Source organism: Nycticebus coucang, chromosome 17 (assembly GCF_027406575.1).
Source record: "Nycticebus coucang isolate mNycCou1 chromosome 17, mNycCou1.pri, whole genome shotgun sequence".
NCBI lineage: Eukaryota > Metazoa > Chordata > Mammalia > Primates > Lorisidae > Nycticebus > Nycticebus coucang.
In genome coordinates this window covers 74,608,988-74,628,780 of record NC_069796.1, presented here as the reverse complement: position 1 = coordinate 74,628,780, position 19,793 = coordinate 74,608,988, and the positions used below count along the sequence as shown (strand labels likewise).

At 39.3% G+C, this 19,793-nt stretch overlaps 1 protein-coding gene across 2 annotated transcripts in view; it reads right to left on the bottom strand.

The window, feature by feature from the left end:
- GABRP (gamma-aminobutyric acid type A receptor subunit pi) overlaps nucleotides 1-19,793 on the bottom strand; it is a 44,718-nt gene that overhangs the window by 3,016 nt on the left and 21,909 nt on the right. The window contains exon 10 of one of the 2 annotated variants that reach the window (XM_053566573.1): nucleotides 15,734-17,833. The exons of the other annotated variant lie outside the window; for it this stretch is intronic. Coding sequence (XP_053422548.1) covers nucleotides 17,531-17,833 — 303 coding nt within the window. The 3' untranslated portion in view covers nucleotides 15,734-17,530. Of the gene's footprint in view, nucleotides 1-15,733; nucleotides 17,834-19,793 lie in introns of those variants that run through there. 2 annotated transcript variants of the gene reach the window in all.

The window sequence follows — 19,793 nt, the reverse complement described above, 5'->3', positions numbered from 1 at the left end:
CCAACCTGAATCTCACTCCACGGTGCATGTATTGTCTTCAATTTCTCTCTCTCTCTCTCTCTCTCTCTCTCTCTCTCTCTCTCTCTCTCTCTCTCTCTCTCTCTCTCTCGACATGAAGTTATTTAACATTGAAACAGCAAAGGGCCCCTAGAAATCAGAGGAATCACTATACTTGTGTAACTTTCAATGTATTTAGTTTGCTTTCTGTTTGCGGAGTTGGTTCAAAAAACAGAAGGGAATATGAGGCTGAAAAGGGAGATGAAGCAGGGACAGCAAGAAAAGATGATGAGTTTTAGTATTTCAAGAGAAAAGGAATAAAATTAGTTTGCAGTAGTAGAAATTGTTCAGCTTAAACACTTGTTGATTACAAAATTATGCAAGTATAAATGAATTTTCTGTGCATAAAATTAAAGAGGGATTATTCTGAAGCTGATTCACAAGAAGTTTAGCTTCTTGGTAGTCAAAGGATGGCCTGGGTCCAGCACATTTGGCCTAACCTGGGAGCTTGTTAGAGATGTGGGGGATCCAAATCAGGGTATTGTGCATTTAAACATGATGCCAGGTGATGTACACACACATGGTGGCCTCTGAAGCGCTGTTTTAGGCCAAGAGGTAAAGGTTGTGGATGAAGAGAAAAGGATGTAAAGATGGGCATGGGTATCATGTGGTGACATATTTTTCATGAGAAAAATGAATTTTAGGGAATATCTGAGTATTTTTATGAATAAAAAGATTATGAACAAATCACCCCACTGCCACAAAAATGACAGAACCGTGGCCCAAGAGTGGGGCAGTGGTGGGACTATATATTGTAAATGAGATTCATTAAGCAACAAAAAATAGAATCAGACCATCTAATGCAGCCTCCTAATTATCAGCAAGGCAGACTTGAGTGAAATCTTGAAAATTTCCCTTAAAAATTTCCCTTTGTTACATAAGTTATGAACAAAACAAAGGCATAAAATGTTTGTGGATTTCTCTCTTGCAGCATTTTATAAAGAAACTTAGTTTTCCCCTTTAGTGTGCTAAGGGGGCAGGAAACAGGTATCCATCCCACACCTGAAGAACTCGGAAGTAGGGATGGCCATGGTGCCTTCAGTTCTCTGAAGTCCCTGCTGGAGGCTGTTATCACCACTCATGACCTTGCACTCTCCCTCTCTGCAGAAGATTATACTGGGAGCAATTGGCCAGAGTATGAGACAGGGAGACAGTGATTCAAGGATACACAGATATAGCTACAGGTCTCTGAACTAAAGAAAATTACAATTCCTCAGGTCTTCAGGGAGTGAATTAAGAATCTGCACTCTTTTTATCAATTCATCAGCGTGCATTTAGTAAGCACATACTTTGTGAACAGCTCCCTGCAGTATGTGCATTTACCAAAGTGTAGGCCTTATTCTTTTCTTCCAAGCTTTTTAAATCTCCATGCCCGAAATGGCAGAGTATTTTATGGAGGAGTGGGTGATGCCTCTTGTGATAGGTGGAGTACTGTAGTAATACATTGCCTGTACTTAGGACTTGATGGTGGAGAAAGCACATTTAGAATCACAAGGAGGAATAAGTTTTCCCAATTTAGAGCTATCAAAACAGGGTTGGAGAGGTGTAAGACCCATTCAAGGTCATGTCACTATAATTGACAGACTTGGAAATAAAAGGTAAGAGGAAGAATAACTCAGATGGTGATGGTGATGATGACGATGGTGGTGGTGATACTGGTGGTGGTAAAGAAGGGTAAAATATGGGCAAGATAACGCTAGGGACTTTCCCCTTAATAAAGGACAGTCCTACTAGTCCTTCCACTAATGTTGTTTGTTCTGGCTAACTGAGAAAAATGAGTGGCCTCAACAAACTGAAACTAGGACAAACAGAGAGGCTGGGGCACTCCATCGTGTTCTTAGCATGTACGGAGCTTCCCAGAGCTCTAGGAAGTAGATGTGGAGAATGCTCATTGTAACCCACAACCAAGCTTACAAAAATCAGGGGCTTCACTAAATGCATCTGGCAAGCATTTCGTCTTCCCTTAAATAAAATAAATTCCCTTAATAAAGCCAATGGAGGCAGGGTTGGTGGCAGGGGTGGGAGGTGGAGCGGGTATGTATGATTTATTACAGAGCAAGAGAAGGGCCTTGATGGCTTTGAACTATTTAGAACTGCTGGCTCTAAAACCAAGTTGTACATTGGTTTCTCTTTTTTGTGCCAATCTTACATTTAAAAAAATATAACTTTTATGAATATCATCATTAGTGCTATAAGCACAGGGAAGTATAAGTTAATTCTACAGTAAAGTGATTATTAAATCCATTAGTCATATACAGGGAATCCATAATTAACTTATTCTCCAGCATCAAGTAAATGATTCTACTGTGTGCTTTAAGAAAGCAATTGTTCACTAATATGCAAAATACAGCAGAACTATTAGATCATAAAGCTATGCAATCTTATAATTAAATTATAAATTTTACATATTTTAATAATGTGCTTTATATACTTTAATTGTTTTCTACGCAAGATTAAAAGGAGGTGCCAGAGTTTTTCTCAGACATATTATATCTTGACCTGAACTGTGCAATACTTAATAGTAATTGATGAGTACCTAGCAGGGATGACAGCAGTCTTTCAGCAGCATCAGATATTTCTTTGGAGTATTGCTGAGGACTAAAATGAAGATATGCATTAGTCTTAAGTGGAGTTGCAGCTATACCCTTGGGCTTTCTTTGTTTTCCCCCCTATGCTGTTATAACAACCACAGGCATTCACGTCTTTCTTCCCAGGCCACAGGAATGAACTGGCCCCCACTCATACTGCCTTGGCTGTCTATGTGGGTAAAGGAAGCATGCACATTAAATTCTCTGCAGGGGACTGATGTACCCACATGAGCAATCTATTGTTGTTATTGTATTTTGGATTAAATAATGATGCCATTCTTTTCCATGTGCAGAATTAAATGTGTTTGAAAGGCTTGGGAAATACTACAGATCTGTGCTGTGGGAATTGCCTCCATAACCTTCTGTTTTTCCAAATCCTGATTGCTGCAGGGAGACCTGTAGTGCTAGTTCCTTTTATCCCCCTCAGAGCAAACTAACCTTTCTCTTTGATGTTTACATTATGCTAGCTTGCTTCCCAGTTTTCGGAAATAACATTGCACCAAACATGCCCCCACTTCAGCGGAATAAGTGGCTCATTCATTCCTCCATTCATTCAGCAAATACCTGTTGAGAGATTACTGTATGCCTGGCCTTAAGCTCAACATTGGAGGTAAAAAGATATAAACGATCAGGCTGCTACACTTGGGTCTGTGAAGTGTATCACTAAGGCATATGTGGGATGCTAAATGTATTAGTCTGCTATGGCTGCCGTAACAAAGTATCATAGAAAGAGTGGCTTAAACAACAAAAACTGATTTTCTTAGAATTCTGGAGGCTAGGAGTCCAAGATTGAGGCACTGGCAGGGTGATTCTGAGGCCTCTCTGCTTGGCTTGAAGATGACTGTCTTCTTCTTGTGTCTTGACATGGTCTTCTCCTTCTGTGTGCTTGTGTCTGCATCCCAATTTCCTCTTCTTATAAGGACATCAGTCATATTGGATTAAGGTCTACCCTAATGGCCTCACTTTAATTTAAATACCTCTTTAAAGCCCTATCTCCAAATACAGTCACATTCTGAAGTGCTAGCGATTAGGACTTCACCATATGAATTTTGGAGTACCCAATTCAGCCCCTAACATTAAGGGATCACCAACACAGAGTAAAATTTATGTCAGTCTCAGCCATGATGATTATTATAATGTGCTTTTTGATTCTAATGAGGGGAAGCAAAATCAGTCTCCTTGATCCTGCTCTCCATTTTTACTCTGTTTTTTCCATCTTCTAAGTTGCTACTTTTCCCTTTCTAAAACCAAAATCACATTATTTCTCTACTCAAAAATCTTAGAGCAAGAATCTTGGCTTGAGCTCAGATCATCACACATGTACATGTATTAGGTGACTATCATGTCCCAGGCCTTGAAACAGCATATGTGAAAAGATAAATAAAAATGGAAACCTAATTATCACATGTATATATAAAAATAAAAATTAAAAAAGAAAAGAAAAGATAAATAATGAGCAATCCCTGATCTTAGAAGTACATTCTATTGGTGGCTTCACACTATTTAGGGCAGTGTTTATCAAGGTGTGATGCATTGACCTTCCATCAGCATTTCTGGTGTGGAATAGAACTCCTGTGAACCTGTTCGTGAGCCCTGAGAGTACAGTGAGGACAACACGGAGAAAGCTGCTTGGGGAGGTCCAGAACTTGACTCTGTCACAAAGGTTTAGAGAGCTGTGGTAAGGGCATATAGGAAGTGGACACTGAGTGCTAACCGTGCTTTTTCTAAAGAGTCACCCAGAAGAGAGCTACTAAGGCTGATGGATGTTTTAGCAAGAGGGAAATGCGTGAAGAATTCAGGCCTTCTCAGGCCTCCTTACTTGGACCCTCCTCCACAGTGGCTACCCAAACCGAACTTGGCTGACAGAGCAAGGACTTGTTTAATTTGTGAGTACTGGACACAAAATTATTCTTTGTGGCATCTCCAGTATTGGCAGATGGGAGATTTAGCTCTGTCCTGTTTATATAACAGCAGTTGATAGATAGTGACTTCATAGTTGGATATTTATGAGAGGTTTCATTTCAAATAATATAGTTTTGGCCTGTGGCAATGCTAAGGCTCTTACCCATTATTACTGAGAAGCTAAATCTTTAGGATATTGTAACTGTAACTGCAGGGTCTGTTTGATCTACCCAGAAGAAGTGCAAACGTTAATATTTTTCAAAGCAATGAAAGCTTTATTATAAAAAGTCTCATTAGGAAGTTATCTGTCCCTAAAACATATAGGCTATCAGAAGGTCAGGTATATAAAAATGCAACTTTCTATACTTTTCTTTCACCTTATGCTTTATCACATAACAAGGTGATCTAAAAAAAAAAAGTCTCCCGCTTTGCATTACAGAAACCAAACACCTTACCATGCCCTCCAGCCAGGTCCCAGCTCTGCAGTAAGCTGGGGAAGTCCATTATTACAGTGGAAGGACCGTAGTTCTAGATGTATTAGGTGTCGAGGCCTAGCTGACTCGGTGCTGTTCCCAGGCCTGTAACTGTCATTAAATCAGGGGTACCCTACTTTTCTCCAGTAGTGGAAGAAGATTACCCCTGTCTTAACAGCACCAGGAGGGACTTTTGAGACCCTGTGGGTTTTAGATCTTTATAATGTGATGGGAGACTCTGGACCTCTGAGGAACTTCCTGGATCTGGAATTGATGTTTGGGCTGAGGGAGGGGTACAAACCCTCTTTGAGGACAGGCCCTGGAAATCACTAGAGTAGTATGATGTCACTGCAGCTCTTCCCAAAAGGAAGGGATGGCACTAAAAGGCCTCAATCTCAGAGACTCTTTTGGTTTGGGGGACGCAAAGTAAGAGCTTAAATGTTGGAGAATAACTGGGAAAGACAGTAGGTGATATGCAACTTACAGGAAGGCTTGAATTTTTTTCTGTTTTGTTTTTGTAATGCAGGAAATTGAACAGGACATGTAATAACCCCCACTCCTTTAGGAGGCCAGTTAGAAGAGGTATGCTTGGTGTTATAGGCTGAATTGTATCCCCTGTAAAATTTGTATGTTGATCAACTAAGTATCCAGTATCTCAGGATATGACTGTGTTTGGAGATACAGTCATTAAAGAGCTAATCAAGGTAAAATGTGGTCCTTTTGGGGAGTCCTCCTCCAATACGACTGGTGTTCTTATAAGAAGTGGAAGTGTGAAGAGGCACAGAGCAGAGACGACCTGAAGACACAGAGCAGACGGCCTTTTGCAAGCTGAGGAGGAGAGAGGCCTCAGAAGAAACCTCAGAAGAAACTCTGTCCGCACCTTGGTTTGGGACTCTTAGCCTCCAGAACTGTGAAGAAATTAATTTCTGTTGTTTAAGCCCCCTGGAGAGCGGCAGTTTGTTATGGTAGCCCTAGCAAACTACTACACCTGGTTAAATTATTGGGGGAGGAGGAAGAGCAGGGCAAACTCTAATTTGTAACTGTACACATCGCCACACACAATTCATACTTCTTTTCAAAACCTGAACCTCTCAGTGGGGAGCCCTTCCTTGTGCGGAGTCTCCACGAGGTGCATCAGGCTTCCAGGGACACTCTGCTCTCAGGTCCCACAGGCACACGCAGGGGGCCTGTTACCAGGTCAAATGTTGAGCTTTAAAACTTAACACCAAATTGTTTTCATGTATTTTGTCTCATTAATTGGATTTTAAGAAAAAGTTACTATGTTACAGGCAGGATTTGTTCCGTATCTATAATTTTGAAAGATACTTCATCCCGAATTTTGTTTCTTACTATTTTTCTGATAAAGAATCTAATTTAGCATTTCCCAAAGCAGGTTTCATAAACTACCCTGTTTCCCCGAAAATAAGACACCTTATTTTAAGGTGTGCTCCCAAAGATGCGCTAGGTCTTATTTTCAGGGGACGTCTTATCTTTCCTGTAAGTAGGTCTTATTTTCGGAGGATGTCTTATTTTCGGGGAAACAGGGTACCTATGTAAGGCCCTAATATAATTTACTCACAAAAAAGATTCTATTAGCAAAAAAATTTTGGAAACACTGTATAATTAGACATTCATAATGTACATTACATACTAAAAGTTCTTGAGATGTCCTGCAACAAAGAAAGCCCTTTAACTTTATTTAATCTAGTATCTTCTAAAATTATTTTACTAAAAAATGCCTTTTTATCCCCAGGTAATCTGGCCAAAGTGTTGTTTGAATAAATATGATAAAAGTAGGTTATATTTGATCAGGCATTGCTATGTGCAGGGCATTTCTTGAAGAAATGTGTACGTTTTCATTAATTTTATTTTTATTGTAACCCAATCAAGTAAGGATGGTTATTATTCCCAATTGACAGATGAAGTGCAGAAAGAGAATTAATTTGATTAAGACCACGCAGCTCATAAATGTTACATCCAAGACTCAAACTGGCATTCTAATTCTCAAGGACCCTTGGGAAACACAGTGTTATTCTCCCGGACAGAATTTGGTTCAATATTTCTGTACTCAATGAATGTGAATATGTTTATTCACTCAACATTTATTTATTGCATGGTTTTTATGTTGAGTTAACTATGCTAGGCACTGTGGGTACTCAGCGAATAAAAGCAGATAGGGTTCTTGTCTGTATGAAGTGCAGATATCATAAAAAGATAGATAGTAACTATTGAATGATTCAGATAGGTCAGTGGTTTTCAACTGGTGTGCCCTGGCACACTCCTATGCCATGAGATTATTGTAAGTGTGCCCAGAAATTTTTAAAGATCCTTAATTAAATTATTTTTGAAAGCTGTTCAAAGTACAATGAATATATTATTTTTTTTTACTTTTTTTAAAAATCAACATAATTTAAGTGTGCCATGGAAGTTTATCCATAGGCAAGTGTGCTGTGAAATACAAAAGGTTGAAAAACACTGAGATAGGTGTAAAATCACAGCTGTGATTGCAGTTGTGTGGATTTTAATAAAAGGCATACACTGCTATAGTCCATGAAACGTTAGGACTTGAGCTGTGCAGAGAGGAAACAAAGGCTTCCCTGAGAAGTAAAAATTAGCCTGAAAGAAGCTCTGTAAAGATCCAGCCCTGTGGATATTTGGTGAAAACTCCTCTAAGACTTGTTTTAGTTTTCCTTATTGGAAACTATGGGTTTTATCCTTCAACACAAAGCTTTATATTGGGTGCCTAACTTCTAAGTTACTTACTGAGCTGGCACCCAACAGCCACATTCTCCTTCCTATTTCTCTGCCCAAATGTTTCCCATTCTTCATTCAAGGTAAATGTTTTAAGGCACTTTCTTTCTAAGGGGACCTCTGCATTCTCTTTTTGATTAAGCTATAAATGAAAAGGACTGATGGTCCAGTAGAGAGTCTTGGGCAAGAGACTTACCCACAGGTAGTCCCCCTTTCAGCTTTTCATGTACTTTAGTGATACTATTTATGGCTTTAAAAAAATTTTTTTAAAGAAAAGCTTGGGAATGGAGGAAATGACATAGGGGCTAAAATTTTATTATGTAAAAATAAGAAAAAGTAAGATATGCAGCACAGGGACTGACATTAATTAGAAATTCTGGGGATTCTTAATTTCACACTCTCAGCAACATGGATTTCCTACTTAAAATGGCAGCAGAAATAAAATGAGTTTTATTTTGGCTTGTCTGACTAGAGTTTATCGTTGGCTAAGCCTCCCCAGAAATGCATCTGTTCTTGAAAATAGAAACCCAATGCTTGATATCCACTCTTTGTTTTTAAGGCTTTCTTAAATGAAGAGGTGTAGAACCATTAGGTGCCAACAAAACCCAGTTAAACCAGAAACTGTGAATTTGTTTTGTTTTGCTTTACCAGTAATGTGTCTTTTATTTTTATACACAACCTCACAGCAGAAGTTCTGATAAAAAAGAGACAGCATTTGCTGAGCATGCAACAATCTTCCAGGAATTGTGTTAAGCCACGCTTTGTATCATGGTGTACATTGCATACATTGTATCATAGAAGCCTATGAGGCTGTTTTTCCTATTTTACAGAGAAGAAAATAAGGTTCAAAGAGGTTAAGTCAGGTCATGCAACTTCCTGTTGAGGCAGAGCCAGGGCATAAACCTTAGTTGACTCAGGTCAAAGCCAAATTTCCTAACCTCTCCAGTATACTGGTTGAATTCTTCAGACTATCACTTTGTTTCTTTTTCTTTTTCTTTTTATTAAATCATAGCTGTGTACATTAATGCGATCATGGGGCACCATACACTAGTTTTATAGACCGTTTGACACATTTTCATCACACTGGTTAACATAGCCTTCCTGACATTTTCTTAGTTATTGTGTTAAGACATTTATATTCTACATTTACTAAGTTTCACATGTACCCTTGTAAGATGCACCACAGGCGTAATCCCATCAATCACTCTCCCTCCACTCCCCTCCCCCTTTCCTTCCCTCCTTTTCCCCCTTCCCCCTATTCTTGGGTTATAACTGGGTTATAGCTTTCATGTGAAAGCCGTAAATTAGTTTCATAGTAGAGCTGAGTACATTGGATACTTTTTCTTCCATTCTTGAGATACTTTACTAAGAAGAGTATGTTCCAGCTCCATCCATGTAAACATGAAAGAGGTAAAGTCTCCATCTTTCTTTAAGGCTGCATAATATTCCATGGTATACATATACCACAATTTATTAATCCATTCGTGGATCGATGGGCACTTGGGCTTTTTCCACGACTTAGCAATTATGAATTGGGCTGCAATAAACATCACTTTGTTTCTTTTCATCATCCTTGTGAGTCACTGGCTTTGGAGATGGAAAGTTCAGTGAACATTTCTAGGAAGGTTGAAAGGGGCATGATCTTATTATTATTTGCATTTTTTCATTCTCACGATTATCTAACTCAGATCTAAATTCTAAGGACTTCTGACAACTTAAGGGAGGCACTGTGGTGTACCGGTAGCGTATGAAGCGTAGGTCTTGAGGCCAGATAGACCTGTTCAGATCCCAGCTCTGCCACTTAAGCTCATTGAATCATTGTTTTCCATTCTGAAAAATCAATAATATCTGCTTTATAGAATTATTGTCAAGATGAGCGGTAGAATAGGTGAGGTGCTATGATGTGGTTGGCACTTACTAAGTTGTAGCCATTGCCTACCCCTCACTGTCCTTTCATGCGACTTCTCCTATCTGGAAAAGAGCAAAATGAAAACACCAGTGATGGACTGCAGTGTGGGGATTATTCTTAATATTTCACCCCAGCGAACTACATAAAAGTTATTTTATTCCTATGTTCTATTTGAGCGGACAGCCGTGGCATGATAGCACAGTGCTTACCAAAGCACTGTACGCTTTTCTGATAAAGATATACCTTTATTGCCCTTTATATACTCTCTTGGTTAATACAGTAGGCAAATGGGAGATAATATGAAATACTTCTACCACCATTTATAGTGTCAGAACATAGAACTTACCTTTAAAAATGCAAAAGATTCATTGCAACAGGAGGTGCCCTGTGTACATACAAATGCGTTTTTAAAAAATCACTTGTATAGTGATGAGAAGAATTGCGATCTGAGATCTTTCTCTGGCTGTGTTCTTGGAGCAGCTAGCTAGGTCAGAGACAGGCTTTGTGGCAGGATGCCAGTTTTTGTGATCTCCTTCGTAGAGACTGATAGAGGGAAGGGATAGAAAGCTGGGTCCTCTAGGCTAACAAATGACTTTAAAAGTCCTTTTGGGGGAAGAATGATCTGATTTGGTAGCAGTGAATCCAGAGATTCACTGAATCTCTGTGACTCCTCTTGCTTCAGATTTCTGGGGATGCAATGGTCCTGGAAAATTGAGAGAGATCAAGGTGCTGGTCACTGATAACGCCGTTAGATTTGGTGAGGCTGTGGCTTTTTGTTATGATGTAGATGCCGTAACTTGCAGCCCTGCTTCTACGTGGGCAGAGTATGAAGCTGAGTGCACAGAATCATTTGAGCAGGAAATAGGATCAGTGAGAAGAACCATGGGCTCAGGAGACACGGCTTCCGGTCCTGGATGTGCCCTGTGTTTGATCTTGGACAGATTTGTAATGTCTCTGACCCTTATTTATTCTGTAAGCTGTTTAGACTTCATAATGTCTCAGCTACTTCCAAGTTCTAACCTTCTAGGAGTGCATAATATGTGCATAATCATGTATCTAATTAATTGGGATACATTCATGTGATGTATAACGCATGTGAAAATACTCTCACATTTATAATCTCATTTTTAACCCTCCCACAAACATGTGAGATTGGAAGGGTGAATATTTTTCTTCCGTCTGTCATGTTAGGGAACTTCTGCAAATAGAGATTAAGTTAATGGCAGAGTTTAAGTGTCTTGACTTTTGTTCCTGGGCTCTTCCAGTAGAGAAAACTGGATTAAGTGTGATGAAAATATGTCAAATGGTCTATTAAAAAAAAAAAAAGAAGAAAGAAGAAAAAAGAAAACTGGATTGGTCTTTTGGGAAAAGTTTGAAAGTGTATACAACTACATTCTTGGTAAGAAAATAACTTGATAAGTTACATTAGATAAAAAACAAAGTTCTACCCTTGTTGAGAATTTGCCTTTGAATCCCCCTGTGAAATGGATTAGAATACTTTGTGAGGCGATAAGAAAGATATAGTATATTTCACATTTTAAAAAAATTTCAGATTAATATGAGGGTACAAATTTTTAGGTTACGTTGTTTTTAATTCTAAGGTAAAGTTCAAGTTGAAGTTGAGCCCTTCACCCTGGGGTGTGCTGAACACCCTCGCATTGTGCACATTAGGGCATGTCACATTTTTAAAAATGGATAATTTCTCCTGAGACTTCTTTGTATTGTCAATATTTACTTTTATTACTGTATTCTAAGGTTTGTGGCTTTAAATGCCATGGCATCTGAGTCTAACTTTTTATTAGTGATATTTGTGGTTGTCATTTTCTACTATCATCCTCTCCCATTGCCTTTGTTTTGTTCTGTAGATATGATTTGATTTATGAATGAGGGCTTTCTGACCCTTCAAAATATATTTTGGCAAATTGGTTCGATAACTTGTCATTGAAAAGCAAAATCCTTCAGGGACATATTTGCCCACTTCCTCTGAAAAGAAATCTTTCCCAGAGATTAACTGTTTATTCATCCGTCATGCCTCATTTCTGTATGTTATGAGGACAGATAAACGTTTTTGTTAAATGTGTCCATAAAAGTTTTCAACTTCAAAAACGAGCTTCAAGACTTCTTCTAAAATTTGGAAGGTAAATAAATGCCTTAATTGATATGATAATATACATAATAAAATTCATGTTTGTAAGACTTCTGTCTTCATGCAGATGCAGAGTAAGTTGAGAGCCAGACTTAAAGAGGCTACAATTCCAATAATCTCATATTTCTCAGCTCAGTTCTCCCCTCATCTCTCCGAAGTTCTTAATGAAACTGGAGTTAATATCTTTGTCCTCCTCAAGAGCTACCTATGAGGCATCATTCAAGCCAACTGCTCATTGTAGAAGCCAGATTCTTTCTTTGTAGGTGGTCTAACTTTTTGCCTTCCTGTGAAGGATTTTAGTTCACTTGCATGAACTCAAGTTAACTTTAGCAAAAACTAAAGTTTATGTCTCCAAAACTGGGAGTTGCAATAAAGAATTGCTGCATCCTCACATCCCTATACGTCTGCGTCATTTTTCAGCCATACATTTATCATTATATAATGTTTTCGTCAGGTTTGTGCTACGTTAAACATAAACATTGCCATTTTCCTTCCTGGTGCTAAAATAGATGATTCAATGAGACAAAAGGAAAAGTTCACTTTCCAAGTATCCAACATAAAACCAGATGAACAGCCACATGCTCATACAAGGGAAAAACACAACCACAGTTAAGTAGGGGAGATGGGGGAAGAGGTGGGAGGCGGTTTGGTAAGCTGTCACCCAACAGGCACACTATAGGGCTATATGGAACACCTCTTGGGTAAAGGACTCAACTACAACTTAGACTTTACCTAGCAAATTCAAACAATATAACCTAACTGTTTGCACCCTTATATCAATCTGCAATTTTAAGAAAAGAAGATAAAGTAAAAAAAAGTTCACTTCCCGTCTGTTCTGTACACTGCTAATATTCAATAACAATAATCAGTTGGAATCTTTCCTTCCATGTGGCAGATGTACTGTGTTATCTTTTCCCCTTGAAAATGGACTTTGAACGCGGCTGGTGTCTTTCCACCAGTGCATTTGGCATCTGTTTTCCCTTCTGGCTTCACATCAAAATCATCTGGAGAACTTCGAAAAATGTATAGGTCTTGAGTTCATAGGTCTGGGGTGAGACTCTGGATCTATTTTCTGTAAAGCTCCACCAGTGAGTCTTATGATGAGCCAGGTTTAGGAACCACTGCCCCAAAGCATGTGTGTCCAGAGTCCCCAAATCCATCCCCAGGTTTGATGATTCACCAGAAGGACACAGAGGACCTGGCATGGAATTGCACTCATGGCTGTAATATATTACAGCAAAAAGACATATAGCAAAATAAGCCAAGGAAGAAGGAATATGGGTGAAGTCCAGAAGCAACCAGGCATAAGCTTTCAGGGTTTTTTCCCGTTTAGTCACCCAGGATATATTTATTTCTCTGGCATTGAACTGTAACAACATACATGGAATGATGTCTGTCAAGAAACTCATTAGAGACTCACTGTCCAAGATTTTCATTGGTGGCTGGTCACATAGGCACCTTTTGCCTGGCATATACCAAAATTCCAGACTCACAGAAGGAAATAAGGTGTTCAGCATAAATCACTTTGTTTGTACAAACAGTTTAGGCACATTAAGCCTAATCACGGGAACTGGCCCAGAATCCAAATTCTCAGATAATATTCAAGGACAACAGACCACTGTAAAGATAGCAGTCGTAGACCTGTTTTCTCTGTTTCTATGTAGTTGTGCATATGAAAAGGTAAAAGGTAACTTGGTTAACTAAGTTTCTGTATCGGGCAGGAGGAGAAATTTCTGGATGAGATTGGAGATTCAGATGATATGATATAAAGTACTATTTCTTGAAAACCTTAACAATAAATTCGCCTGTCCTAACTTGAGTAAGAGCAGGCCATGAATCATCCAACTTTTCAAGATCTTTTAAGCCTTGGTTCTAGCCTTCACGTAAGAGAAAAATAGGTAGCTGGCTTACAAATAGAGATGGTCTCAAAGATCACAGGAACCTTGGACCAACATGCATCTATTCATTTACTTCTCATGTTCTATTCCCTTTTCCAGTTTTCCAAATTAGACTGCATTTTCTCTAATTTCTGGAAAGGCACAATTATAAGTAATGAGATTGGACAGTTAAAACTGGTATTATAACCAAGTCATTGAAAGCTGTGAATCTCATGACTCCACTTCAAGTCCCCCAAAAGAAATCAGGATTTTGCAGCTCAGTTGCATGGGCCACCAGGAATATTTTTAGGCATTGGTTCTTTGTTAGCAGGATTTTGTCTGATACTTTAATTTTCTGCAGCCAGAGGCATCTCCCTGCATTTATAACCTCCCAAGATTATCTGGTAGAATATGTAGGGCTGTCTTCTTTCAGGCAGGCGGATAACAAAATCAAAGGGGAGAGCTGATTGTTTATTCCCATAGAAAATTTCCAGATAGAGAATCTGAGCATTTCATTATTCAACGTGCACATTTTCTTCTTTCTGAACAATTGGGCTTTCTCTTACATTCGTTTGTGCCTATTTATTTTTATTCAGCTCACTTATTCAGGTGAATAGTGGAATAGCATGTCCCTTGTACAAAAGTTCTCTTGAACCTAATAATGAAAGTCATTATTACTCAGCCTTGCTTTTCAAGGTGCAAAAGCTCCTTCTCATTGGGCTTATTTTCCATTATTTTAATCCCCTTTCATTTTTCTCTCTTTCCCTATTTTTGCACATTCTTCTTACAAGAATGGGCCAAAATTGGACTCACTGTTTTTCAAGCCAGATATACTGCAGTCTGATATATATCTAAATTCTTTACAAAACTGTTGGAAATTATGTAACATATCTATTTTAACATGCATTCAATTTTTTCTTTCTTTTTAAGTCATTGGAGCAACACATAAACCGTACTGATCATATATTGTGGTGTAATTCCCTGTGTGTTAAGAATCAATTTTAAAAGTGTGTATGTTTTAAGAAGCAAGGATCTTCAGCAATAAATTAGACCACACGCTAAGAAGAACTGTGTAAGGGTAACACACAGCCTTGAAGAAAGAGGTCTTAGTGTCAGATACCCCCTAACTAAAGATCTCTAAACTTCTCACTATACTTGCCTGATACTGAAAGTCCACACTGGATTTCCCTTCCAATGGTATTCCCCTGTGCTGCTCACTCATTTTCAGTTTGAGATCTACTGTAATCTCAAACCCTTTTCTGCTATGCTCATTTCTCCTCCTCTTTCCTTGAAATGAACCATCTGTTACTTGTTATTGAATGTCCTCCTAAATCTATATGACTTCCTGTACTGAAACTATTGCTCTTCTCAATATCAAAGTTAATTAGAAATTACCATGACTTAGAATATTTCCAACCCCACATAGTTTCATGTCCTTTGGAAATTTGATGAAGTTAGACTTGATATTTTCACCCCAGAAATAAATATTTTGGATAATGTTAGTCCTAGGAATGCTCTAGGTAGGCAGGATGTGTGGGGAAGATTTAGAATAATAAGATTTTTTAATGACAGCTATGGTGTAGTAGCCTACATAAAGTGGTAGTGATATAAAATCCAAGAGCTGGTTTTTCCCCCCAAAGCGTGTTCTCAAACTATAAAGATAACACCGCAACAAAAACAAAAGAGAATTTCAAAACATTAAGAAGGCTTATGTGAGAATCTGTGACATTTTTTGAGAACTGGCTGTTTCAATACCATCAGGCCCAATTGTTTAACAAGTGGTAAGGCAAGTGTGGTACAATGACGGATGTCAAAGAAATACATTAACTGTGTTGCCATTGTTCACTTTTTACTTGATAGAAAATTGTAGGGTGGACGTATGGGGGTGGGGGAGGGAGAGAAAGAGCAAAACATGGACAAAGAGAATATCTGAGGTGGGCGAGGGAACGATAGTGTGAGCCCACAGCATTCACACTATGATATCTCCCTTTACCAAATGGGATCGTACAGTATTCATTCTACAGATGACCACTTGCTTTCGTGGGTACGCAATACCGTGTATTTATTTCACAGTTCCGCACCTTTACAATTGTCCTTATGCTTACATGAGGTTTCAGAGCAGATATTTCCTTTTAAAACTTTTTCTCAAAAAAAAATCACAAATATGATTGAATCATACAACCACATTTCACCTCTTTTGATCCTCCCATTCCCATTAGATATGTCTTGTTAAAGATCAGGTGATCAACCTACAGAAACGGAATTATGATAAGCATCATAATGGGGAAAAGAATGAGAGCGGATAGATATGGGAGTTACAAAAAAAAAACCCTCTTCTAAAGTCATGGCTTATTTATGAAAGGAAGGGTAAAACCATGTGTTTATTAGAAAAGGAAGCTAAGAAATTGAAGATAGTGAGATTCTTTAAAATAACCGAGGCTGAGCTGGAAGCCTTTACCCTGGCACACTCACAAATCACCACCTTTTGGTGGTGTTGGCTGAGCTGGGCTAAGGAGCAGGAGTGATGCACACTTGTGCTTCTTATGTTAGGGTGAGGCTGGCTGGCCTTGGAGAAGACAGCTCACCTGTCATATGAAGATAGGTTCTGTAACATGTCCCTTTGTTACTCAGAAAGTTCCGGACTCAGATCCAACATTCTCCTTCCTGCTCACACAGGACACGCCACTCAAAGATAGTCAACCAGAAGGAGTAGACAGCTGAGCAAGACCAAGTTTACTTGAGCTAAGCCACTTGTCCCTGGGGAAGGCAGCTTGTTATTTAATCAGCATCATTCCTGGTCATCAGGGTACAGGGATGAAAGCTCCTCTTGGAAAGTTGCAGAGAATCTGCTTCTGGGGCTGTGCTGCTCAGTGCTAGAGCGGCAGAAAGGACAGAACGGCAGGGACTATCTGACAAGGTCAACCGGGCACTTTTAGTGTCTGAGTAAAGGCAACTAGAAAGTGAACTTGATTCTGAGCAAGTCTTCATGGCAACAGTCCATATTAAGACTCCTAGAATGAGTCTTAAAAGAATTCTCCCATTTCTATTCGCGATGTGATAACAAGGCTTTAGCATTGTTTAGGACTCACGTGCATACAATCGTAAAATCATGAGACATGTGTAATGGAGGAAGAAAGCCTCAGAGTCCTAGTCTGGGGATCCATTTTATCTTAGAAATAAGAAATATACATTTTAGATTATTGATCTTCTAACCTTTTCTTCACTTACATTTAAGTTTCAATGATAGGGCTTTCTGGAATTTGGGGACAATTCTGCTGTGGTCTTAAATAATGCTCCCTATTAAAAATACAATAACTTCCAGTGATAAGCCCACATTTCATTTTAATAAAAAACACAAAACTAGAAAATGTTACTTTCCAAATAGATAACAATATATTTTATAAACATTTCAGAGATTTAGTAAATAATGTGTATAATTAGTTTAGAAACAACTCTTGACACTTGAAGTTTACCCAATACACGTGATGATCTCCTTTATACTTTTTTTAATATGAGGCAAATGCAGACCAGGGAGACACTGAGCAAATAGCCATCCCTGAGTATGTTTGTAATCTTGGACTCCACAGGGATGTCCTTGGTAAAGATGGAAGAAGAAAGGACTGATGTTTCTATCATAAGACCTCGTAATGCTGGGACTTCTACACAGCTTAGAATAATGGTCAGGGATCCGTAGTATTAGGAGAAATGTTCAAATGTTATTTTGGTCACTTGGCATTGGGTCAAGATGCACACTTGCCTACAATACCACTAACAACATTATCTTGTTCTGCTAAAGACATATGGCATGCCAAAAATTCCATGTTGTCTTAAAAATACATGTAGTATGCCCAGTAAAATACATTGGCCAGCATAAAAATCAAAGGAAAGAGTAGTTTGGAATATCGATCCACATTACTGGGGTTTTGAATTGTGAAATAATCAACAATCCTGCCTATCTTTTCTCGGAAGACAAACTTGAACTTGTCACTGGTTTTCATTGTCAAGTCACTATAGTCTACGTTATTGCCGGAAATTTCAATGCTCGCAAAGCTGATCTTCCGTTTGAAGCTGGAGATGGAGCTGTTGATGATGTTAGTAATATTGACTTCTTCCACTTCCTTCGCTGGTGCCTGGTTCATAGACAATGCAGTTTGTTTAAAAGACTTGACTCAGCAAGATAAATAAGTAGATAATGAGCAAATAAAAAGTTTAGAAGCCTCAGTATTGAATAATTAAGTTTAATAGAGAGTGGCATTGAGTGCCTCAGAAATTGGCTGGTAAACCAGATTTGGAGTCCTGTTATCCTGTTGGTAGATCCCTATCCAAATGGAGGTCGCCAGCATGTGTAACGACATGCAACCAGTGCTCGCTCTCCGTGTGCAGAGCAGTGCACTAGATGCCAAATGCCTGGGCTGTGAAGCTAGCAGACCTGGGTTCAAATCCCTCACTGTTTCTCACTATGGTGAGACTTTACACTTTAATCCCTTAAAGACTCAATCCTGGAAGCCAGGGCGGGTGGATTGCCTGAGCTCAGGGATTTGAGACCAGCCTGAGCAAAAGTAAGACCTTGTCTCTAAAAATAGCCAGGCATTGTTGTGGGCCCCTATAGTCCCAGCTACTTGGGAGGCTGAGGCAAGAGAATCCCTTGAGCCCAAGAGTTTGAGGTTGCTGTGAGCTGTGACGCCTCAGCACTCTACCCAGGGCGACACAGTGAGACTCCGTCTCAAAAAAAAAAAAAAAAAGACTCAATTTCCTTGCCTGCCAAAGGGTTATGATATTAATACCTACTCCCTGAGACTGATGGGAAGATGAAATGGTATATATTATGTGAAGCATCTAGTAGGTGTTTGATGAATTTTAGTCTGTTCCAAGGAGAAGGGAGTGACTGATTATGAAAGATGATAAAAACTAGCTATGTCTTTAGGTCTTTGCCATGCAAACAGAAAGAGTCTTGCTATTTGCAGTTCCAGGGAGCTGCCATTCTCCATCATGGCTGGGGTGACACAGAATGTGAGGGTGTAGTAAAGTGAGAAAGAGTATGATTTAGATCTTTGGCCAGGCCACTTGCAAGGTGTGGGTCTTGGATGAGTTACCGCACATCTCTAAGAAGTAGGTTCCACAACAGTAACCCCATGTTAATAATGGTGCCCATTTCACCGGGTTGTGTGGTAGACAAAGATGTTAGCAGGTGTTTAGGAAACAGCAAATACACTCTAGAGCAGCTATTATCATACACAGAGCAAAATAGGGGCTTTCTAGTGTTTTCAGTGGAGCCTCTTATAAATTCTCTAACCTCCTTTTAGCCAATCTAGCAAACCTAGGTTTTTTTTTGTTTTTGTTTTTTTTTTTTGTAGAGACAGAATCTCACTTTACCGCCTTCAGTAGAGTGCCATGATGTCACAGGACTCACAGCAACCTCTAGCTCTTGGGCTTCAGCGATTCTCCTGCCTCAGCCTCCCGAATAGCTGGGACTACAGGTGCCCGCCACAACGCCCGGCTATTTTTTGGTTGCAGTTCAGCCGGCGCTGGGTTTGAACCCGCCACCCTCGGTATATGGGGTCCGCGCCCTACTCACTGAGCCACAGGCAAATCTAGATTTTTAGGGGCAATTCAACTTCCTTCCTTCCCCTTAAGGAAGCCTAGAGGGAGCAAACAAAAAATTAAATTCACATTTTTCTTTGACTGGCACTCGTGATCATTTGCCTTTAGTGCTTGGATAATATGACTGTGTATGTAACTTTGCCTCGTAATGGCCAAACACCAGGGGAAAAGCAACTGAGTCTTTGGGCTATTCTCATTCCTCATTTCTTACTATTAGACCTTGTGTGGTCCTAGCACTTTGCTAAAGGTGGGCATCTCTTCTGAATTGGATTTCTATTACTTTCTTGCTTGTTAGCATGAGCTTTAGTGTGACAATAGCTATCAAATTTGGCTTCTAGGGTTCCATGTAAAGAGTGATAGTTAAGAGCATGGCCCAATGTCTACTGCGAGTGGGAATAACAAGTAAATTTCAGGCTTTTGGAAACAGATTTAGGTTGGGATCCCAGTTCTACCTCTTACTATCTGTATCCCCTGGGATAAGCCACATAC